The 24,126-nt window shown below is 35.4% G+C and overlaps 4 protein-coding genes across 7 annotated transcripts; 1 reads left to right on the forward strand and 3 right to left on the reverse strand.

Annotated features, from left to right (window-relative positions):
* The first annotated feature begins 623 nt into the window (after positions 1 to 623).
* On the forward strand, positions 624 to 4,339 carry LOC104737344 (polyadenylation and cleavage factor homolog 4). 2 transcript variants are annotated; one of them, XM_087481924.1, is made up of 7 exons: positions 624 to 1,229; positions 1,386 to 1,487; positions 1,582 to 1,824; positions 2,013 to 2,169; positions 2,264 to 3,369; positions 3,458 to 3,973; positions 4,099 to 4,339. In XM_087481924.1, the coding sequence occupies exons 1-7, from the start codon at positions 879 to 881 to the stop codon at positions 4,141 to 4,143; spliced, it is 2,520 nt and encodes an 839-aa protein (XP_087338050.1). In that variant the 5' UTR covers positions 624 to 878; the 3' UTR covers positions 4,144 to 4,339. The 2 variants fall into 2 exon arrangements, with proteins under 2 accessions (XP_087338050.1, XP_087338049.1); XM_087481923.1 differs by having other exon boundaries at positions 686 to 1,229; positions 2,261 to 3,369.
* Positions 4,340 to 5,019: 680 nt separating this feature from the next.
* LOC104737343 (homeobox-leucine zipper protein PROTODERMAL FACTOR 2) lies at positions 5,020 to 11,054 on the reverse strand. 2 transcript variants are annotated; one of them, XM_087481925.1, is made up of 12 exons: positions 10,502 to 11,054; positions 8,362 to 8,736; positions 8,148 to 8,265; positions 7,856 to 8,044; positions 7,337 to 7,777; positions 7,135 to 7,236; positions 6,832 to 7,035; positions 6,556 to 6,727; positions 6,172 to 6,443; positions 6,002 to 6,097; positions 5,499 to 5,917; positions 5,020 to 5,395 (listed from the first exon to the last, which is right to left on the reverse strand). In XM_087481925.1, exons 2-11 carry the CDS (start codon positions 8,595 to 8,597, stop codon positions 5,510 to 5,512), a joined length of 2,238 nt encoding a protein of 745 aa, XP_087338051.1. In that variant the 5' UTR covers positions 8,598 to 8,736; positions 10,502 to 11,054; the 3' UTR covers positions 5,020 to 5,395; positions 5,499 to 5,509. The 2 variants fall into 2 exon arrangements, with proteins under 2 accessions (XP_087338051.1, XP_087338052.1); XM_087481926.1 differs by lacking the exon at positions 10,502 to 11,054 and adding an exon at positions 9,703 to 9,995.
* A 3,075-nt stretch (positions 11,055 to 14,129) lies between these two features.
* LOC104737345 (CRIB domain-containing protein RIC10) lies at positions 14,130 to 16,415 on the reverse strand. 2 transcript variants are annotated; one of them, XM_010457503.3, is made up of 5 exons: positions 16,120 to 16,415; positions 15,569 to 15,782; positions 14,953 to 15,056; positions 14,716 to 14,815; positions 14,130 to 14,555 (listed from the first exon to the last, which is right to left on the reverse strand). In XM_010457503.3, the coding sequence occupies exons 2-5, from the start codon at positions 15,624 to 15,626 to the stop codon at positions 14,353 to 14,355; spliced, it is 465 nt and encodes a 154-aa protein (XP_010455805.1). In that variant the 5' UTR covers positions 15,627 to 15,782; positions 16,120 to 16,415; the 3' UTR covers positions 14,130 to 14,352. The 2 variants fall into 2 exon arrangements, with proteins under 2 accessions (XP_010455805.1, XP_087338055.1); XM_087481929.1 differs by lacking the exon at positions 16,120 to 16,415 and having other exon boundaries at positions 15,569 to 15,846.
* Positions 16,416 to 17,304: 889 nt separating this feature from the next.
* On the reverse strand, positions 17,305 to 23,416 carry LOC104737346 (vesicle-fusing ATPase). The gene is made up of 21 exons (XM_087481927.1): positions 23,031 to 23,416; positions 22,643 to 22,738; positions 22,465 to 22,546; positions 22,325 to 22,375; positions 21,781 to 21,951; positions 21,434 to 21,588; positions 21,242 to 21,350; positions 20,798 to 20,897; positions 20,658 to 20,713; positions 20,379 to 20,444; positions 20,219 to 20,301; positions 19,944 to 20,077; positions 19,548 to 19,758; positions 18,964 to 19,095; positions 18,832 to 18,892; positions 18,690 to 18,749; positions 18,542 to 18,600; positions 18,354 to 18,441; positions 18,119 to 18,241; positions 17,800 to 17,865; positions 17,305 to 17,695 (listed from the first exon to the last, which is right to left on the reverse strand). Exons 1-21 carry the CDS (start codon positions 23,204 to 23,206, stop codon positions 17,552 to 17,554), a joined length of 2,223 nt encoding a protein of 740 aa, XP_087338053.1. The 5' UTR covers positions 23,207 to 23,416; the 3' UTR covers positions 17,305 to 17,551.
* Positions 23,417 to 24,126: the final 710 nt, after the last annotated feature.

The following is a 24,126-nucleotide window of genomic DNA, read 5'->3' on the forward strand; positions in this document are numbered from 1 at the left end:
TCATTCTCATGGTTATCTCAATCAGATGAAGCTCTAATCACGATCTCATGGTGATCGTGATTCAGAGACTCATCTCTTCTTCATCACAGCATTCATCATCAAGCATGAAAAACGTAAACAAAGTCCAACAACTATTTATCTCCAGATCTTCTGCCGCAATCCCATTGTCTCTTTATTCTGTGAGCTTAGTTGTCACGTCAATATCTTATCGTAAGCTTAACAAAAGAAAAGAAAATAAAGTACTATGCAAAAGCATCTGCAAAAGTACCATTGAATTGGAGGTGTTCTTAGAGAAATACTCAAGAAAAAAGGCAAAGTGTTTTCGAAAGAAGACGAGCTAGAGTTACAAGAACTTGGAAGTAGAAAAAAAATGTTATAGCTGGGGGAGAAGCAGAAGAGACAAATGTTTTGAAAACGAGTGATATTGTGAATCTCATATAGCTTCATTGTGTGCAATGAGAGGGTCTTTATATAGTTTACATGATCTCGTTGGGTAACACTAGTTGTACTTGTAACAAATGTTGACTACCAATTGTTTTGGCAAATCACTGTGCCATCCCTAAAATTATCCCATTATGGTAAAATTAATGAGGCCACAGTAAAAGTGGGTTCGAGTAAAAAGTAGTTGGCTGTAGTTGATAACTTTACAAAAAAAAAGAGGATAAAACCGAGATTTACAGAAAATAGAGATACAAAATTGAGAAATAAAATAAAATCCTCTTCGCTAAAAAAAAAAAAAAAAACTTCCGTTATCGATCTCTCTCTTTCTCTCTCTCTCTCTGAGGGTGGCGATTCGAGTTTCCATGGTGGAACAGAAACCCTAGCCCCTTATGCTGCCACTATTTATCACTCTTCACTATTGAATTTTGGAAGGGGGAATGGAATCAGAGAAACTCCTCGACCCAAGGCTTCTTTCGATTAATAGCAGCACCACCACCAACACCACTGGTCGCAAAACGATGTCCGTTGAGTTGCCGCAGAAACCGCCGCCACCGCCGTCGTTGCTTGACAGATTCAAGGCTCTGCTTAATCAGCGTGAAGATGAGTTCGGTGGTGGTGAGGAGGTTTTGCCTCCGGTTATGGATGAGATTGTTCAGCTTTATGAGGTTGTTTTGGGAGAGCTTACTTTTAATTCCAAGCCTATTATTACTGATCTCACTATTATCGCTGGTGAACAACGGGAACACGGTGAAGGAATCGCTAATGCCATTTGCACTCGAATCCTTGAGGTCTGTTTTTTCTGCCATTGAAGCGTCACTGTAGGTTTTTGATTGTGGAATTAGAGAAGAGTGTTTAGTTTGTGGTTTAGTGAACTGAGTTACTTTGTTGGTGTGTGAATACATGAGTACAGAATTTTTATGATAGAAAATTTCATGTATATGCAGGCTCCAGTTGAGCAAAAGTTGCCTTCTCTGTATCTATTAGACAGCATCGTTAAGAACATTGGACGGGATTATGTTCGTTATTTCTCATCTCGTCTACCAGAGGTGAGCAGGCTACAAGGAGATGTTTGCTTTATTGAATTTGTATAGGGCTGAAGCATGCTCATAAGATGTTTTGGTTCTTTGTCTGCTGCTTTAGGTCTTCTGTCTAGCATACAGGCAAGCGCATCCGAGTTTACATCCTTCAATGCGCCATCTGTTTGGGACTTGGTCAAGTGTTTTTCCACCGCCTGTACTACGCAAGATTGAGGTGCAATTGCAACTTTCTTCCGCAACAAAGCAGCAGTCTTCGTTAGGGGCTTCTGAGCCTTCTCAACCAACAAGGGGCATTCATGTTAATCCAAAATACCTTCGTAGGCTGGAGCCCTCAGCCACCGAAAGTGTAAGCCCTTTTATTTGTAATTATGACCAGATATGACATTCTTCTATGGTAGCATCTGCTACCATGAAGTTTTGATGTGTTTCTATCGAATTCCTGTACTAAGAAAACCTGGTAACCGATTAGTCTACCCTCATAGTGACTTATACCTGATATGCATATTTCCTTTACTGCTCCTGCTTGACATGCAGAATTTGAGAGGCATAAATTCTAGTGCAAGAGTGTATGGCCAAAATTCACTCGGTGGATATGATGATTTTGACGATCAGTTAGAGAGCCCATCTTCCCTGTCTGGACCAAGGTCTGGTACAGCTGGAAGTGTGGCCCTCTCGTCTTCTGTAATTGGAGGTAATTCTCGTTAGGCTTGCAGTCTCTAGATCTGTAAGACTTGATCGACTATAAATAACCCTTTATTCTTTTGACCCTAATGGCCCTGCAGCAGATGGTTTTCCCAAGAGGTTCATTGATGGAGCTATTCCTTCTAATCAAGCCTTCAAATATGGAGTGGGTCGACCTACTGGCAGAGATGATGAACATATGGAATGGCGAAGAAAGGAAAACTTAGGACAAGGAAATGATCATGAAAGACCTAGAGCTTTGATAGATGCATATGGAATTGACACCAGCAAACACGTAACCATCAATAAACCAATTCGCGATATGAATGGCATCCACAGTAAGATGGTTACACCATGGCAGAACACTGAGGAAGATGAGTTCGATTGGGAAGATATGAGCCCTACCCTAGATCGTAGCAGAGCCGGTGAATATTTGCGATCATCTAACCCAGCATTAGGAAGTGTAAGGGCAAGACCCAGAGTAGGAAACACGAGTGATTTTCATTTAGATTCTGACATTAAGAATGGTGGAAGTCATCAACTACGAGAAAACTGGAATTTGTCACAAAATTTCCCCCATTCATCCAACCGTGTTAATACAAGAGCAGGAAAGGACTTGAAAGTATTGACTTCGTCTATGGGATTAGTCTCATCAAACAGTGAATTTGGTGCTCCTCCATTTGATAGCATTCAAGATATTAACTCACGTTTTGGTCGTGCTCTTCCTGATGGGACGTGGCCCCATTTGAGTGTTAGAGGATCCAACTCTCTCCCTGTACCTTCAGCGCACTTGCATCATTTGGCAAATCCTGGTAATGCGATGTCAAACCGCTTGCATGGTAAGCCTTTATATAGGCCCGAGAACCAGGTCTCCCAGAGTCATCTTAATGATATAAATCAACAGAATCAGATGCCAGTTAATTATTTGCCTTCTTCATCTGCTATGAATCCAAGGCCAATGCAGTCTTTGTTACCCCACGTAAGTCATGGGTACCCTCCACAAGGGTCGACCATTAGACCATCCTTATCAATCCATGGTGGGGAAGCCATGCATCCTCTTTCATCAGGGGTTTTATCTCAAATAGGATCCATCACTCAAAATGCTTCTCTGGGAGCCTCTAGTCAACAGCCGGGCGGCGCATTCTCTGGTCTGATTGGCTCTCTCATGGCTCAAGGTTTGATTTCGTTGAACAATCAGCCTACTGGTCAGGTAATTTATTCATATCATGTCATCCCTTCTACTGCTTGAGAGTTTGTTTCTTCTTGCTTTATCTTGTATAATTGGTTTATCTATTCAGGGATCATTGGGAATTGAGTTTGATGCGGACATGCTCAAGATACGTAATGAGTCTGCAATCAGTGCTCTATATGGGGATCTCCCTAGGCAATGCACAACATGTGGTCTACGCTTCAAGTGCCAAGAAGAGCACAGTAAGCACATGGATTGGCATGTAACCAAGAACAGGATGTCCAAGAATCATAAGCAGAATCCTTCTCGGAAATGGTTTGTAAGTGGTAGTATGTGGCTTAGTGGTGCAGAGGCACTTGGAGCTGAAGCAGTACCAGGGTTCTTACCCACAGAGCCAACAGTAGAAAAGAAGGATGATGAAGAGATGGCAGTTCCTGCAGATGAAGACCAAACTTCATGTGCTTTATGTGGTGAGCTATTTGAAGACTTTTATAGTGATGAAACTGAGGAATGGATGTACAAAGGGGCGGTGTACATGAATGCTCCAGACGGATCAACAGAAGATTTGGACAAGTCTCAGTTAGGTCCTATAGTGCATGCTAAGTGCAGGCCAGAGTCAAATGGGGTAAGCCATTCTATGCGTTCATGGTCTGTTCATAAGTTATAATGCAGTTGAGTCTATCATCGTTTAAGCTAGTTTAAATATGATTTTTCAGCCTCGTAAAATTTTCATGATTGACTATATTTCAGGGTGATATGGAAGAGGGTATTCAGAGAAAAAAGATGCGGAGTTAGATCCCTTAGACCGACTTTTAGGTCTTTTTCTTGACTACATTTAAGTTACATTCTTATTTCTCCATCAGCTATGTGCACTTAGTCACACAATACCACTGATGGAGAGAGTCTTCTTTCTCCAATGTACCATTAAAAAAAAAACAGAGGTTTACACCCACATCTTTTATCATTCTTTATGCCTCTAAAATCCCTAAAATCCTGTTGTGCCTTAGGACATGGATATGGTGTAACTGTTCTTCATTTACTGCTACACCTAACCTCAGGGTGCCTTGTAGTAGTAAAATCAGATGTCGCAGCGGTAGTTCCCCCATGTATATGGAATGTACTGTCTGTTTCTTTCTTGTTTCAGATTGTCTTCTTTTTTCAATTTTAGATATTGCAGGCAAAGCCCGGAAGACTGATATTCGAGTGTGAACAAATTTCCTATGACGAGTGGATCTCGTAGATGCTGTTGCTAAGAGAACCAGTTTCAGGTTTTTTCGTTAGAGCTTTCCCTGTCTCAGTGTTACTTTTTATATAGGCGTTAACTCAACTCTTTTGAAGGTCTTTATTCTCTTGACTTTGTCTATAATGAAAAAGGTTTTACTTTTCTTCTATCCGAACCTTTTGAATTTCAATTTTTATATATCTGTAATGTCCTACCTAGCGGATACGGAGCAGGGTCTATGTAGAAGCAGGTTGACAGAACTGTTACATTCAGAATAAGGAATTAGAGGTTATGCTAGAGTCATTTTGAGTTTGGCTCATTCTATGTGATATGAACTAAATCAGACCATTTTAAGAATCTGCCAATACTTAGCCAGAAGGTCTACACATGATTATCAATTTTAGCTTGGTTAGAAAAATGGTTTATCCGTCCAAAGGGTTAACAGAGGGTTAATGGGAAACTAATATATATTACTACTACTAATAACAAAGATTTTTTTAACCCTTATGTGTCAAACTGCAACAAAAGGGGTTACAATACAAGAAAGAAACATACACTTGGGTGGGAGAAACACAAAAAGGGAAAAACCCATAGGTGTTCAAAAACTGTCAACGACGCACAATAGAGAAAATCCTAAAAACCGTGGTTTCGAGCAGAAGTCAATACCCGAACCTCTTTACCCTTTTTCATCAAAATCCGAGATGAAATTAAACGCAAAAGGTGCGTTCTTGACTCCCTTTGGATTTCAAAAACACACAAAATAAGAAACAACCACAATCGCTATGTTTCTCCATACTTCCTTTTCGTACTCTCTTATTCTTACTTCTGCACAAAACACAAATTTTACATGATAAGAATCTTTTCGATACTTTTGTTACTTGCTCCACAAGAATCATATTGAGTGAAGATCTTAGTTGTGGATACATACCTGAAAAAAAACTACGCTCCCCCTCCTGCTCCTCCATTGTCACAAGCAACTGCCGCTTTAATCCTCTCCACAGTACACTTGATCAGACTATTAACCGTAGCCACCGAGCCAAGTGAGAGTTTAGCTGTAGGAACAGAGTCAACAAGAATCTGAAACGCAACGGTTAAAAGCGAACCACCACAACTCCCAAAAGAAGTAGAAGAAACCACTTCCTGATGATTCCCATCTCCTCCTCCCACCGAACCATCCGGTAAAATAGCAAAACCAGACGGCAACAACGCCACGTAATCAGGATCTCCCCCGCTTAGAACCACGTTCATCGCCACTATATCCACAGGCGCGTAAATCACATATGATCCTGATGCGTCCGTACAACTTTCTTGTAGTATCAACATGTTGCTCTGGCTCGAGTTTCCGCTCTGTTTACAAACAACAACAAGGTTTTCAGAATCTGAAACTGACAAAACTAAGGAGAGAACTGTTGATATTTAAGAATGTCTTACATTGACTCGAAGCAAGGAGACACAGTTTCCAGGTTCATGACCATTGGCTATATGAGCCATTTCTTGAACCATACCTCCATTTGACAATATATCCCACTGCATCAAAATTCAATTAAAAACCTTCCAAATGAGTAAACCAGAGATGGTTAGACCGGTAAATGTTGCATTACCTCTTTTCTTGAATTTTCGTCACGGAGGAAATCAAAAACACGTTTGGGAGCAACAGGGATCCAGAACGAAGTCGCTGCACTAAGAACAATACCCGGAGGTCTTCCCGGATCATCCATACTCTTCCGGGTCATAACCCGAACGTCATCGGATCCTGTTGTCGACATTGTTGTCCAAGCGTGTGCAGTCGACGCTCCGACGCCACTACAGAAACTCATCACCATCCTCTCAGCTAGCTTCAACATACTCTTCCTTCCTTCAGGGCTCGTTATCACTGCATAAATTAATTACCCATTAACTATAAGGACCTAATGAGTAATATTAAAACCAACTCTTCTCATTCGATTCAGCCCCAGCATATTCAAAATTATCTAAATGGCCCATACCAGAAAGATCACCAGGGATATTGCTGGCCATGGAGCTAGCCAGCCGCTCGCATTGTCGTTCGAGTGTAGCCACCCAACGTTTCGCACCGAAAGCTAAACCGGAGTGAACCAACGGTCTATACATATTGTGAACCGATCTATCATCTACCTCCATATGCTCTATCCATGTAACCTTCAAATCAATATCACCCCATAAGTTTAATAAATTTAAGCTTTCTACACTAAATTTTATCTATAATAATTTAAACCCTTTATATATCCTGATCATATACGTACCTTAGAATAACCATTAGGCAATTCTTGAATCAGACAACCTGAAGGCCTTCTTCTAGTTCTTAAGATTGGAGTACTTGGTCTAAGGCTGTCCAAAGAGACATCAACTACAGCCCAAGAACCGTCGCTATGCTGTTTGCAGTACCTCACAAAGTAGTTCTCACGCGTTGGGACTAGCGGTGACGGAACTTGAAACTCAGCTGTCATCTTCACATAACAAAAAATAACACAAACCAGATCTTTTTTATAAAAATTGATCACTAGAACATTTCTTGTGAAGCAAGTAACTAAACCTAATATACATACCACTTGCAAAGCACCATTGTAGTTCCCAGCAACTCCAGTAGAAAGGACTTCAAGTGTCAAGGCTCTTGACACAATCCCAGAGAAAACACAAGACCATTGATTCTTAAACCAAGATCAAAAGATTAAAACTTTAATTAGTTTCTTCAAACACTTTTAACGGTTAAGTTGGTTCAAGATCAAGAAATGAATTTAACTTAATTACCACATCCATGAGAATCTCAACGAGGTTGATGTGATTCATTATAACAACAGCAGATTCTCTCGACGCCTCTGATCTCAAACCTAATGGCTTTGGTCCTATTCCTCTCGGAAACGTTCTGAAATACTCTTCTTCATTGAGAATCTCCATCGAGCTATCGGTTGAAACCCACAAAGGATCCACAGCTTGAGCCATTCTCACGAGTTCCTCCATAGCTGCAACCGCTAGCTCAACTATTATAGGCTTATCAGTATCAGAAGGAATCGAAACAGACCTCAAAATATCCCCTGTTCCATACATTTCTCCTCCAAATCCTGTTTGGTTCCCAAAGTTTCCAACTTCAAGATCAAGCGAACGAGAAGGCGCATGAATCGCTAGTGGAGCAAAAGACGAACCTAATGGCTTCCCAACGTATTTTGCAGCAATAGCAGAGATCCTATCAATCTGTAGATGAATTGGTTATAGTTTCAGAATCTAATATTTCAAATTTATAGTTATGTAGACAAATGTGTATGTATATACCTCTTCACGGAGTCTAGCATTTTCGATCCTGAGATGTTGTTCATCGAATGACATTTCTCCAATAGCAGCTGGACCGCCACAGTTAGGGCATGTAGCATTGCTTAGAGCTTCTTTGTATCTATTGTTCTCTGCTCTGAGCTTGTCATTGTCTGACTTTAGAATCTGGTTCTCATGCCTCTCACTTTGTGCCTATAAATATTACACACAACATAGTGTGACAAAAATTTGATTAATATGAAACTACAAATTTATGAAATCAAAATAATTTATGTATAGGTTAACCGTTACAAACCTTCATCTGTGTGCGTTTGTTTTGAAACCAAAACTTTACTTGAAGAGGCTCTAAATTAAGATCACGGCTCAACTCTTTCCGTTGCTTATCGTCTGGATGAGGACATTCCTTAAAGAACCTTGCAAAATCCAAAATATGCTCCAAGTAAATAAGATTGAAACTAGCTCTATTAATGTGACATATTGAGCTATGAGTTTTGAGTGTATTTTCTTACGATTCGAGTTCTTGAATTTGGCGTTGCGTGTGGCGATGGTAACGCTTCTTTTTGTTGGGACGTTGGTTAGGATCTTGAAGCTCTTCACCAGAAGGATTCTCAGTGGTGACTTCGGCACCTGACTTGGTCTCAAAATCATCTTCTCGGCTTCCGGTGATTCCCAAGTCGTTATCGGAGGTGCTCTTTGGGGTCATATCGAACATATGATGGCTCTCAAACATGTTTGGATGATACATTGTGATGGTTGGATCGACTCTGATCAATCAACTTGATATTAATCAAGAAATGGATTTTGGAGTTGTTTTCCTTCAAATCTTCGAGGTTCGGATCAAAATATTTTCTTGATTTGACTTTCTTCTTCAAGTATATCTTCCACTGCCCAAAATCAAAATCAAATTAGTTAAAAGATTATATATGAAACGCTCACATATGTATATAGAAAGAAGAAAAAGAAGATCATTATGGAAATGGAAGAGAATAATGATGTTAAGGGAAACTTATATATTTATAGTTGTTATGGAACTATTCATTTACCTTTTGTTAGTAACATTATCATTTTTTTCACAATTAACCGTTAACTAAATTAAAATGTCGGGTTTGTTTTTACGCACCATTTTTCTGGTAATACATATAAGATGAATCATTTAGATAATTATGTATATAGCCCAAAAATTTACGTTTTAACAAAATTTAGAGAGAAGGAATCAATTTTTCTTTAAGCTAAAGAAGAACGATAATTTGACAAAACGGAGGCACAACTACATATAAAACTATATTAACATTTACTTTATGACATCACATCAATAAACTATAATCAGTTTTAGCATGATCTAACGTATTAACTTTACAAACAATGTGATGAAAATATGAGGAAACAATTGAATGATAGATCCACAATGATATTTTATAAGAAAATAATTAAGAGAAAGGTAAATTATTTTTCTCCAAAGTTTTAAGAAAAAAACAAAGGATACATAGTTTTACTATATAATTGACGGCCTTACAAAAACAAGAAATGAGATCAAGAAACAAACAAAACTTAGATTAGAAATGATATTTAGATAGTTTTTTTCCACAGATGGATCCATCGATAATATTTTCGCGTATATGTATCTCCGAGTGTGTGTGCATAAACACCAAAAAAAGAAGAAGAAAAAAATCAATCTTCAAAGTTACAAGACTTCTCAAAACATCAGATCTATCGGACAGATCTGGCATACGGGGGAGGAAGAAGCAAGAGAGAGAGTTATGATTTTTAAGAAACCCTAATTTGGGGTAAGGTAAGAAAATGATAAGAAGAACACACTAGCTTGTATAACTTAAAAATGCTTAAATACTTACTCAATTCGATCTGAAAACCCTGGGTTGTTAAGAAAGCTTTGAAACCCTAAAGACAGATCTCTCTTTGTAGTTATTTTTTTCTTTTGTCCCTTTGTTTGGTTGAAGTTTTGGGTTCGAGTTTAATGCTCTTCTCTCTCTTTTGTCGACTCAAAATAATGTTACGTAGGTAAGAGAAGAGAAGAGAGAGAACGGGATTCACAAGTTTCTAATCTCTCAATTGAATTTATTAAAGAATTAAATTGACCTTGGTCTTTGTGCACTAAAAACGACCGTTTCTAGTAAAAAAGAAATACTAAAAAAAAACTAATCAAAAAGGCTAAGTTATTATATAGAAAAATGTTAAATAGGGTTGATTAATTTAAAATTGATTAAAATAATACTAGTATATAGTGTTAATTAAAGCGTTGACAATAAGTCAATGGTCCTTTTTTGTGTGACACAACCACCAAGTAGATTTCGTCAAACTCCTTTTGAACTCCTAACTCCAAGAAAGTTTTTTCGTAACGCTTAAATTATTTAATTTATCTCTTAGATCATAAGTCTCCGCAAGAGGACACAAAAACATTAAAATATTAAACTAAACAAAAACAATCTCAGGAAAATAAAATAAAAACACAGGTAAAAATCATAGGAATCGAGATCTTGAGATTTAAAAAAAAACGAAAAAAAAAATAGAAGAGCTAAAGACTTTTCAAACAACATGCAACACATATATGGATCTGAACTATAAACCTAACCCAAGATACATACAAATGCATATACATAAATGCGTACAGAGAGAGAGAGAGAGAGATCTTACTTTTGAAGAAACAGTGAAACCCTAATTCACAGTGATCTTTGGTTTATTCCCTGTAAAACACAGAAGATCGGGGACGTTGGCAAAAAAAAGCAAAACAAGGGTTGGTTGCAATGGATCGGGCAAACCAGTTACCCCAAAACCAGGTTTTTTTTGGGATAATCTGAAACCGGGGGAGCGCTATTGCGCTAGCTAGGTATTAAGAAACAATAGAAATTTGTTGTTGTTGAAGAAGAAGAAGAAGAAGAAGAAGAGGACAAAAGAAAAAAAAAAAAGGAACATGTGGAGTTGCAATAAGAAAAAAGGAGTTATTGATGAGAGCGCATAGAGAGGTTGCAAATGCATTTATGATTCTCTCTAAAGCTCCATTAATGCTCTAGTGAGAGAAACTTACTCATCCTTTCTATATCTTTATTACAGAGATAGAGAGAGTTTAAGTTCATAGTAGTATAAGTAAAAAAAAAAAAAAAAACATTCACTGCTTTTTCTTTCACCTTATGGATTCTCATACTTCTAAGTATCTCTATGGGTTGATATGAAAAAACCTTTAAGCTACGAAATATAATTAGAGAAATTTCTTTAAATACCACTAAAAAGTTTTTTTTCCAAAAATACTACAGCTTAGTTTTTTTTTCAAAAATAACACAAAAGTTTTTTTTTCCAAAATTATCACAAACACAAACAAATTGATTTTTAAAGATGTATAATTTTTCTTTTAGATTTGGATTGACACATTTAGTTTTAGAGTATAGTTTTTAGGGGTAGAATTTAGTATTTAGAATTTAGGAATTAGTTTTTAGTATTAAAACTTTAATTCAATTATGTGGTATTTTTGGAAAAAATTACATTTTAATGGTATTTTTGGAAAAAAACTAAATTGTGATATTTTTGGAATAAAACCCTATTTTAATGGTGTTTATGACAATTGCCCTTAGTCATATGTATTTCTTACATGCAAGCTGTCTTTCTTTGGCTTCCACATACTAATGTGTATAACTTATATCTATTATTACCAACCGACTCCTACCTCAAGATCTATATCAACTACAACGCATTATTTAGGTTAACAACGATTTACTTATTGTCATATTGTGGTTTAAATATACGTTCTCAAAGATTGATCAATCAAGTACTAGCTTCAAGTCTGTAACATGCATGCGCGCAGAGTGAGTTTGTGTGTCTAAATGTAAGTATGCATGCATACATAAATGATTTTTATTGCTCAAATGCTAGTTAAGCTTATGATATTTATTGTTTTCGTATTAATGGGACTAGATATACTATTCTCATATGCCAGAACTATATAGACGCATGGACGAGGACATATCAATGAAAGAGATTTTCTTTCATTATTAATGTTCTTTGTTCTTAGCTAGGTCTTCCAACTAAGTATTTCTAACTCTTCTTAAGAACAAATCAATTTTAGTGGCCCTAGGTCTCGAGAAAATAATTAATGTCCTTAACATTCTTATACGTATACATACTACATAATATGGCTTTCAATATACTACAAAGCGTTTAAGTTACTGAAAAATGTATGGGAACCATTGATATTTACATTAAAATGAGATAAATACATGCGACAAAAAAAAAAGAAATAAATACTTTCACATTATATTCTACTAAATCAGAGCTCCATTGCATGTGCCTGATACTATGATCAACAATTTTGTTAACGAGTGGAAGAAACTGTGATATTGATAAGAGTTACCTCGAAGTAGTATCAAACTATATATATGTAGACATTTTTTTGTTAGTAATATATTTGGTGTGTTAAAAATGTTTGCAAAACTTACATGATTTAGTATATGTAAATATATAGAGTTCACTAATTAATTTTCAAACTATATAGAGAAGAACAAACTTATAGATAGGGGGGACATTGGAGATGTACATCGTACATTTCGGTTGTATAGATAAGTTTTAAATTATGTTGAAAATATCTCCGCTACCCTCTAAACCATTTTACAAAGTTCATCGACACTAAAACATTTATTTGGCTAAGTGGCTTATGGTTCTCAAGTAGTACTGAACTCAAGGTTAAAGTCTTAAAGAGTCAAGAAATGGATTGTGACTCTATATATCTGTTTTATATGTAGCGAGAAAGATGATGAGATAATAAAATCATGCACACTTTAGTGCACTCATGTCTTGCAAACTTAGGATCTATCATCAATACCATTAACATCGACTTATTCGAATTTTGATTAATATATGTTTGGACCAACCTGAAAATGACAATTTGGATTGGTGAATACGTACTTCCTCCATGATTCTGTTTGGTAAGCCTAGAATACTCATAATAATAAAAACATTTAAGGGGATAAATGGAAAATCACTCTGATATTATTAAGAAAACAAATCATATATGTCGTTGAAAACGGGGTAATTAAATAAATGAATGAAGATGAAAAGGCTTGGAGCAATGGGACGTCACCTTCAAATAATCAAGCTAGTGGAAAAGAGTGCGCTACTGTTACCTTACCAACCAACTCATTTATTGACTCTATATATATATATTTTTGTTTCTAATAAATTTGAAAATTTCTTATATTTATTTTTTTTATCTCGAATTATAAGACATTAATTGCATAAAATTGTAGATATACACAAATACCCTTTTTTTTTGTTTTGTTTTCTTCTGTCTAAAGAAGTTGTATTATTTTCATTTAGAAAAACAAAGTTTCAGAAAGATTCTTGACTTAATTTTCACAGTTTAGCACATATCTAGACAGTTCTTTTCCAAAAAAGTCATTTTATGACAGTTGTATTCTATATGAAAAGGTAACCTCTACTAGGATTTTTGTTTTTACAAAACCATTGGAACACTTTAAACTTCAAAGTCAATAACAAGAAAATAAACTACAAAATGGGGAAAATAAAATGAAAAGCCATATATACTTATATAGTGAGTGCTATATACACATGCATGGGACCGAATCATTTAATTATATTTAGTAACATTTCAGTTTATCTTGAGATTTTATTTGGCCCCACGTTCTCCAAGTTGAATTTTGAATTTGTTTTCATTCGAACTTGTATTTTGTTTAATGTATTGTTGATAGATTCCATTTTTCTTCTTCATTAATTTTCAAAGTGAAATTTGGAGAGAATATGCTATAATTATAAGAGTTATTACTAGCACACTATAGTTTAATTAAGAGACATTTTTCCCAAAATAAAGACTTTTTAAGATATGTATAAATGCTGAAGTACAAACTTAAAATTCACACGAAATGCTGAAGTGATGTGCCGTAGATGGACACAATTCCTAAGTAATTTGTTTATATTTCTTTTGGACGTTTAGCTATTATAACAAAAAATTTGTGAGATCATGCAAATCGTTTTTTTTTTAAGAAACGTTTTGCTCCGTTGCCAAAGTTTATTGATCAAAGTGTTAATGACTTAATGTGTTACTCGAGATGGAGTTTCCAGTCTTATGTCGCTTTTTGGAGATCTTGTTTGATTTCACAACCGGATTCGAGAGGATGCAAGATGTTAAGGTCTATCTCTTTGTTGGTGTTTCTATATGTTCAATCAACTTTTCTAACTATATTTTTGTTTCCTTTTCGTTGTTTCTTCTGTTTTAACTTTTTTTTTTCCCAAACAATACAAACAAAAAACACTTCGCTAGCTAATTAACCACTCAAATTCACCATCATTTCATACAATTTTCTTTCCCTAGTTCTGTCTAAGTTTACATTAAAGAAACCAAACTCCAAACAGTACAACATGTCTACATATGTAAAAGAAAAAAAAAAATCAGCAGAAAATGCAAACAAAATCCTTTAAGTATGCACAAAGATGACCAAACTTCTGTTTTTTTTTTTATCTTCCATTTGTTATTATATTTTCTAGATTAGTCGTGATACAGTTGATTTATACGAAGATTTGGATAATATAGATGTTCTTGAAGATTTTGGAGATGATGCTGATGAAGCCGACTTTTTTCTTCTACTACTTTTCTTGTTATTTTTCGGTAAATTTATTGGAGTAACTGGAGGTATATCTCTTAGTGTATCAGATATTGTTCGTTGACTCGATCCTTGATCAAAATCTACATTTATAAACATAACAGTGTAATTAGTTTTTTTTTTCTAGCTAAAAATATTGTAAAGAAGACATAAGATGGACAAACATTTTTTTAAGACAATAAAGATGGTACAACCAGTTTAAAAGAAAGAAAAAACCAGTAATTATAAAGTACTATAACTTACCAGTGGAAGAAGAAGTGAAAAAAGAAGTAGAAGGTCTTGCATTACTAAAAGATGATGCTCTTGGAGATAAAACCTCAGCTCCCACCTTAAACTCACTCATCTTCATAATAGACACAAATATCCATAAATTAGCTACATGGATATTACTTATTATTTAAAATTTTTTTTTTTGGGTTTTACTTGTTAGAAAAAATATATATCACATATAGCTAGGCCAAAAAAGCACGAAAAACTTACCCAACCAGGAGCACTACCAGAAGAACCCTCCCAGCCAATATGAGCCACATGTTTTACATCTGTTGGAAACCCAATTTCTATTTCATCTCTTTCTTTCTCAACGGCTGAAAGTAGTTAATAATTTATTTCATCAATATTGTATTTACAACCAAAAAAGAAATGAAAATTATCTTAAAATATTCTATGTAATAGTCAATTTGTATATGTGATCAAATGTTATCTTAACTATACACATCAAACTATATATTACAAAGTAGAAGATGAAATCGTACATAATTAAATGGGGTGTAATAACGCATGTATTTTAAAATAATAAAACTACACACTTTGTAAATTATATAACAATATTTAATCTAGTTTAAACTTTGAACCATTCCCAAACTCATATATAATCCACTTATCTACGATTTTGCAAATAAACTTCCACCATATATCTAGCAATTTCACTGAACCTATTATAATCTGACAGCTTAAAAGTGATCAAATTAATGTCTTTGTTCCATAAACAAAAATAAGTTTTTACTCATATGATTTGCTCAAGTTATTTACTATCAGCAAGACGAGATATAAATTAATCGTAAATTATATTGCGATAGAAGATGGTAAAGAGTATTACCAAATATTTGAGAGATACATTTGAAGCCTTTATAGATGCCCTTCATTTTCACTGACATGGTGAACAGATGAAGATCACAAAACCTCCGAACTATTTGCAGAAGTTTTCTTGGATTATCCTTTCGTAAAACTCGATTACCCGGAAACTATGTGTCCTTTCTATTGCCAAGATTGAAGTAGCCGAACAACAATCTCCTCTCTCCTACTTCAAAGTGCTATTTTTTGGTTTACCAAAATTTATGGTTTTAGTTTTACTAATCATATATACAAAAAAGAAACAAAGTAACAGAAGATGATCATAAAAATATAAGGGTATAGAATGCATGTGATGATAGATGAATAAAGTTTCTCCCATGAAACACGATTGGAATTTATTCGTTCGATAAAAGATCTAAGCGTCAAAATTAAACTTTAGCACATAATTAATACCAAAACATTTAAGTTCAGAGTCCGAAACATATCCATCGATCATTAATTTTCCAAAACTCGGACCAACTACATAACATTTTTTATACATGAACATTTTTACAAACATAATTAGGAGGAATCTACCTGTAATCTTATAGTCTCGTTGTAAAAAGAATGATAAACACAATAATAGCAGAATAGAGAAACAGCCTCTCCCTTGATTCTATGCTTCTTTCATCTTTTGGTGAAGCCTCTCTTGATAAATCACAAAACATATTATGTACAATAGGAATCTCAATGAAAAAACATAATTTCTCACGAAATTATGTAAAAAAAAGAGTTTCAAAAGAGCGAAGATGGTGAAGGCCAAGGGAAGAAGTAGGAGAAGAAGATGGAGACTAAGTCAGGCTTAAGGTAAAAGATAAGTAAGTGGAGCACCATGAAAAGGCATCTACACCTATATATATAGTTTTAAATAAAAATATTTATTAAGGAACATTTCAGGATGGAATATAATCACTAATCAATGATTAGTTTGCTATGTATACGACACATATATCAGTATGAGGAACTGATAACGATATCTCACCAGCTATAATTTTGATGTGGATTTATTTGACGAGCAACTAATTAGTTTCATAACAAACTAACCTTAGGTTAGTGTTTAAGATTTATTATCTGGCGTTGGGAATTAATCTGGGGGTTTAGACTTTAGGCCAGTATTATATGAAGCTAGGGACAACTGTACAAGTTTTTAATGCATGCATATTCAAATATACAATCTTAGATTTCATCTTATATGTTGAACTCACGTTTTTCTTGTAGCTTTCTTGCAGGTTTAAATCTCCTAACTGGAATATGTATTCTAGAATGAAATAAACTTGAAACGTACTGTTGGTTAATAAATAGATAAATGTTTCATATATATATATATATATTGTTAATCAAACTTTTGTATAATTTGTCAACGAAACAAGAATTCTGATCTATAGAGCTTGCAAAGAAGATTGAATGCTGTGCATGTGAGTTACTATCTACACCAAGTTGACTTGCACAACCCCTAGTCGTTGTAAACTATAAAGTTCCGGTCATTTTTTTTTTAGTAAGGTTTGCATCTTTAAGAGGAGATCTCAATCGTGGAGATCACAAGTGAGAGGATGAATCGACAATGCAGATCATGAAAAGTGTGAAAAAGTGCTAGTCTTGTTTTCTAGCTGTCCCAAATCTATAAGGCGCATGACGAGTCCAAAAGGGGAACGAACATATCACATAGTGGTCCTTAAGATGCACAAGGACATACCATCAAAGAGGCAGATGGACTGAGTGGAATTCAGGAGTCAAACCAACCACGAATTAATAACTAATATCAGAAGACAGTGTGTTTCAGCCACAAAAAGAAAATAAATATAGTATCATAGCCCTTCTCAGTTCCATTCCTCCACCAGAGTAACAAAAATCCGAGGGTCAAATTTGATTCCAAAACAAAACCAAGATCGATTTAAAGAAGCTCAAAGAGAATATCTTGAAAAGGTCCAGCCAAAGAAGCAAGGGATAAAGACGTATATGTTGGAAGTTTTTAGAATCGAATGATGTCTTGTAGGCAATCAAAGAAATGAGTGATCTTGATTTTCTCTCTCCCAGCATAGATAGCTTCTGCAGATCCCCCGTGTTCTCCTTGCGCAGCCATCTCTAATAGCATGTAAAGCTTCTTGATTGGCATCTGCTTGCGAAAATTATAACCATTGTTAAGGTTATTAACAAACACAAAATAGTTTAACGGGTTTTAGTCTGTTTTATTTCCGTGTGGAGAAGGAAAAAACTTACGTCATTGAGAGCATCTGCAGCTGCATCGACATCATCCTCTGAGAAGAGGTTAAGCTGCTGTAGCACCTGAAGCACATAAACAAAAGGAAGAAAAACAACTGAGAATTTAACCAGCTCAAGAATCAGGATTCATGGGCAATGTTAGAAAAGACTCAAGAGTATTTATCATGGTTGAGCAAATTCTAATCATGTTGCCACCTCCAAACAATGAAAAGGAAAAAAAGAGAGCGGATGGTGAACTTTACAAGGCGTGAAACTGGAAAAAACAATTCAAAAGTCCATATATGACGAAGGAATCGTGTTGCTAAAGAGTATTTACCTTCTTTGCGTCCTCCGTTTTCAATGTCGGAACAGAGTAAGTGACAGAGAAGGAATCACAGATACCAACAGAATCTAAGAAGGTTAGTTCACTTGTTGTCCCAAAGACGAGAAGTTTCTTCCCCTGTCAACAAAGATTTTACCATATTAGAGATGTTCCACTGTAAGAAATTAAGTTACGGTGATCAAACATAAAAGAAAATGGATAAGAAATAACAAAATGGCTAACAACGCACCTTAGGAGGAAGTCGTTTGAGAAGGACCATCAGCGTCTGTGAAATAATGTTTGAAAAACGAGGACCAATTGCTACGTATTCCAACAATCTGCAATATCAGAAATTTAAGTACCGCGCAGAAGAAACTACCCACATATGCTAAGATTGTTGAGCAAAGTTCTGAACAAACACAAACAGCAGGTAATAACCTTTCAATGTCGTCGAGGATAATGATGCTCATTGGTGATTTATATGCATCCTCAAAGACCTAGTTGCATTCAGACCAAAATCGATTATCAGTGGACACTGGACAGAGCAGCATAATAACAAGAACTAGAGTGTTTCCAGAGGACAAACCTTGACAATGTGAGCACATTTTGTGCTCTCAGAAAGACCAATCATAGTTTCCGCAGAGACCTACAAATTAGCAAGTCAATATCATAGAAAGAGAAAAGGTGGAAACGTCTACTATGTTGCACAAATAAAGATGGATACTTACTATTTTAACATATGGAAAGTCACTATCAATACCAACAGTGGCAGCTAAGGCAGTTTTCCCACTGTCCAGAAACAAAGTTTAACAATTAGCAAGCCAAAAAAATTTGCGGGTTATAGAAACTATGGAAGATACCTTCCACTGGGCCCCTCCAGAAGGCAAGTGACTAGAGGACTTCTAGTACTAACTTTCACTTGCTCGACTAGAAGCATAGCTCTTTTGTAAATGTGATTATGCCGATCACCAGAATCAACCATTCCATTGAGTCTACATACATGTCAGAATTGTCAAAACTAAGTCACTGGCAAATAAAAAATCCAGAAGTAAATGCAGTACATGATTTGCAAGTGGTCACTGGAAACACAAATGAATTAGGCAGAAACAAAAGAAACTATAGGAGTAATATTTGAGGAATTACGAATAAGCAAACAATAATACTAGACACGATTCCTTTATTTACAATCTGTGAAATGAAACTTTGCCTAAAGTCACCCATTAATTAAAATTTCAGAAATCCATGGAAATTGCTTAAAGAGATAAAAAAAGAAGGCCCTAGGTAATTAAACTCAGTAATGCGAACTGAGCATGACTCACGGGGAAGACGAGAATAAAGTTTGGCTTCGAAACTAATATCAGCATATCTGTGTGCAAAAGGCCCATCCTATCAAGAACTATTCCCAAATCGTCCAGACCAACACACACTTATTAAAGAAAATTACCTGCATCGTTCCAGGTCATCTGTGGAGGCTCCGAATGCAGGCTGAACTTCATAGATTGCATGGAGAAAATCCTCCATAGTGATCTTGATATTCTCTTCTTCCACAGGCTTTGTAAGATCATCCATGCTTAATTGTCTGTTTAATGCATATGATGTAGCACTTTTGACAACACCTTCAAGCTCCGCGCCACTGTAATTTTTCGTTCGAGCAGCTGGCAGACAATATTTATAAATCACGTCAGAGACACATTTATGCTAGTTAGTAGCTAGTCCAAATATAAAGATAGAATTCTTAGGTCTTCCTAATACAAAAAATTTGCCATTCAGTGAATTGGTTTACAAAAAAGGTCTACCAAACATTCCATGATTTGAACAACTATAATTTATGAAGTAATACCAAGCTCTTGGAGATTGATATCATGACCAAGAAACGAATTTTCCTTCATCTTGTTTGTATGAATCTGAAGAATTTGTAGACGTCCAGCTTCATCAGGAAGGCTTATCTCAACCTGAACCTCCAATCTTCCAGGCCTATAGTCCAAAAACTAAAAGTCTAAATTCATATGTACTACACTCATTCTCAAATGAAAAAAGAAACAAAAATCAGATATAAAAACAGCTTCAAAACCTTAAAAACGGCAGCACTATCTATTAGCAAAATGATAGAAATACCTTAAAAGAGCTTCATCAAGCAAATCCTTTCTGTTTGTCATTCCAATAAGCAAGACATTGTTTAAGGCCTCCACACCATCTATCTGGAAAAAAGTGTTAGCCAATAGCCACATCCGTAAAATTTCCGACAAAACTGCCAATAGCTTGATCTTTGACTGACCTTTGTTAAAAGCTGGTTTACAATACTATCATGGACACCTGTGCCATCTCTTGTGGAGCCTCTTGACTGAAAATCACAAAGCATACGATTTTTAATTTATTGTATAACCTCAGATAAGCAGCAGATCCCATGAAAATTAATATTTTAACCTCAGAGCAAAATATAGTCACAGCACAGAGTCAGAAGCAAGATCTATTACCCAGAATTAATAAAAATTGTCGTCAAAATTTAAGCAAATAGCTTAGAAATTCAAAAGAGGAAGAAGCTAAAGTCGTGTACCTTACAAATAGCGTCAATTTCATCAAAAATAATGACATGCAACTCACTAGCATCACCTGAGAAAGAAAATAAGAGTGCTCAATTATGGATAGGCAATAAAAACACAAAACCACAAATCAGGAATAACAATATTTCCTTACCAAGGGTCTTCTGATCTTGCTCAGCATCAGCAAATAAGTCTCTTACATTCTTTTCCGTCTCACCAACAAACTTACTCAGCACCTCAGGACCATTAACGATCTATAATGCAAGCAAAAGAACCACATAAGCATTAAACATTTAGATTTCTGGACAAAGACAGTCAATAAAACAGTAAAAGGTAATAAATTACTGAAGCAAAAAAAATAAAATAGGGTCTGCAGCTGTCAATGTATGAAGAAAATAGTGAAACTATTAAATTATCATTAAAAGGTTCTCGCAGAAAGTGTACATCCAATCAGGGTAACAAATTATGAAGAGCTAAAACATTTAGGTGTATTAATGCGTGTGAAATCCTGGATAACAACATACAATGAAATTAGGGACTCCAAGCTTGTAAGTTATCATAACTCTTCTTGAGAGAATATTACGTAAATCAGAAATACCTTTGGATCCTTTCCATTGAGCATCTTTCCAATTTGCCGTGCCATAAGAGTTTTGCCAGTACCAGGAGGTCCAAAAAGAAGCATTCCTTTAACATGCTTAATTCCCAGTCTGCACGATCAACAAAGATAAACTTAGGAAGAAAAATATATACAAAGACAGTCTAAAACTTGCTTAAGAAATGAACAAGAAACCTGCTGGTGACATGAGGAGGAAATACACGAGAAGCAAAAGCTCTTCTAAATATATCAGCAAACTCTGCACCCAGACCACCTATGCCCAACGACTCAAGGTTAAATTCCTTATGTTTGAATATATTGCTGCTAGCAGCTTCTCGTTGGTTGACAATCTGCATAAAAACATACAAGTTTTTAAAAATATGATACAAACTAGCAATCCACATCTGTTTCCACAAAATAGCAAGCATCAGATATGATATTACATTTGCTATTTTAAATGTAATACTGAATCATCATTTGATAGGAGTTCCTAGAGTAACGGATCCAACAAGACAACAATAGAGAACTTATAAAAATCCGACCTTTATGCCACTTGCGTTTGATGCTTCAAACACAATATACGTATTTTGGGAGAGCATCCCTCTTTCGATGCCTTTCGATTGATCCAGACCCTCCACATCCGCTCGATTGACCGTAAGAATGTAATTAGTTCCATGATACTCAAATGTCGCTTTCTGGCCTACAGTCAAGACCTGAAGCAGTGTGTATTGGTTCATTAAATTAGGGCCTCAAAAGATTTTGTGAGGATCTAAAGGCCAAATAACCATATAAATGATACCATAGATCATGGAAACACATGAGTGAACCCTAAGCAGAATATCACAGGATTTCAGAATGGTCACCAAAACCCAATTGAGCATAAAATTATTGTGAATGACAAGGTCCACGTACACATTGTTTCAATTGAAAATCTAACCAGCTAATCTGTTTATATAGACCTTAACTTAAAATTTAAAAATCATTGGTTCACTCATTTGTATGCTTAAACCACTGCATGTGACGCTTGCATAGTTCGAAACCAAACATGTAACAAAGCCAGAGACGGCAGAACAGTAATCTCTCTACCTGGTTTGTGTATTTCCTCTTAAGTTGAGTTGAGAGGAGAGCAGCATCAACCTGTGGAGCAGTATTGTAGAGAGAGGTTGAGTTCAATCACAAAGCCTACAAAGATCCGAAGAAACATATCATATAAATATCAAACAAACCTGCTCGCTTTTAGTCCCTTTTTTTACAAATTCCAATTCGAGCGTCAGCATAGCCAGATCAAAATTTTCAGGAGGCACAAATCTGCAAGAACAAGACAATAATTAGAAACAAAGAAACGTCTTCAGGCCAGAGAAGATGATGATGATGATAAAAAACAACAAACTGTATGAAAATTACCTGCTAACAGATACCATATCACCAGTAGAAACTCTAGCATGACGCCTTTGGATAGCATTCAGAGCAATGTTTCCATCACGGATGCTTCCATGTCCAGTAATTACCAGTTAAGTTCACAAATAACACAAGGAACACGTTTAACAGTTTTAAACACGAAAGGAGCACAGTTTTTATTTAATCATCCATGATAACAAAAATAACCCAAAATTATACCTCAGTAATGACTACTACTACGCTCATAGGTCATTCCTAAGGCTAAGATAATTTTTTAGCAGTAATTACAAAAAAAAAAAAAAAGACCATTTCAAATGAACAATCAAGTCGTACAATCGCAATGCAATGCGACAAAGAAATCGAATCGCGAAATTGAAACAATAGAAAAGGATATCATAGAGACAGAATGAAGCTATCCGCAACGTTGGCGAGAAAGAGATCGGAACCGGGAACGGAGAACTGACGGAGATCGGAAGAGGAGCAGTAAGCGAGGTTAGTAAAAGCTAGATCTGCGGACGGAGTATTGGTCACAGTCATCGTCGTGACCTGCGATCCGTAACGACCCGCCATGGTTGCTTTCGATCTCTCAGGTAGTCTTTTTTGAGTTTTGGGTATCCCTTAACGAAGAAGCAAATTTGAGGGAGAAGATGGACTCAAAAGAAACGAACGATGTTTATAAAAAAAAGGATCTTTGATCGTGTGAGAGAAGCCGTTCCAATGTTTTCAAAACCGGACCGACTTGGTTTGATTAGTAGCCGGAGCTAAATTGAGCTAAATTGGGCCTAAACCCGTCAAAATTTTGATGCCAAAATCCGGTTCACAACATTTATGTCATTGATATTAACTAATTAGGATGTTTGAAACAAGATTAACGAAACACCGAATTTTCCAATCTTTTTTTTCTTACAAAAAAAATCCGGACAAAACACCCTCATTAATTTTGAAACAAATATTTGAAAACTTCAAAAATCAATCATAATATCATGGAAAAACTGGAAATAAAGGATAAATAATTAAATTATTGTCCATCATTCTATAAGTTTATGTCAACTATTCCTAAATTACCTTTTACAATTAGTTTAGCCAATATTTTAGAAAACTTTTTAAATTTTTTTGGGAAATTGATGAAGAAGACATTAGAATCCTTACAACGTCGAAAATATGTCATTTTTGTTGCCGTTTTGAATGGATAAAATATGATCTACAAAGTTTTAGAATACATATTCTGAATTTAAAATTAGAATACATTGTACATGTTCTAAAAAATTAGATAAAGTGTTCTACACACTCTACATGTTTTACGAAAATTAGAAATTATTTATGTTCTACAGATATTAGAATATTAATTTCTACGAAATTTATCATACATTTTCTATCGTTTGCTCTTTATTCTATAAAGATTAGAATATATTTTCTAACATTTACTCATGTTTAAAAAATTTTAGAAATCATTTTCTTTTGATTTCCTATATATTCTAAAAAAATAGAAA

This window comes from Camelina sativa, chromosome 13 (assembly GCF_030686135.1).
Source record: "Camelina sativa cultivar CO46 ecotype springtype chromosome 13, ASM3068613v1".
Taxonomy (NCBI): Eukaryota; Viridiplantae; Streptophyta; class Magnoliopsida; order Brassicales; family Brassicaceae; genus Camelina; species Camelina sativa.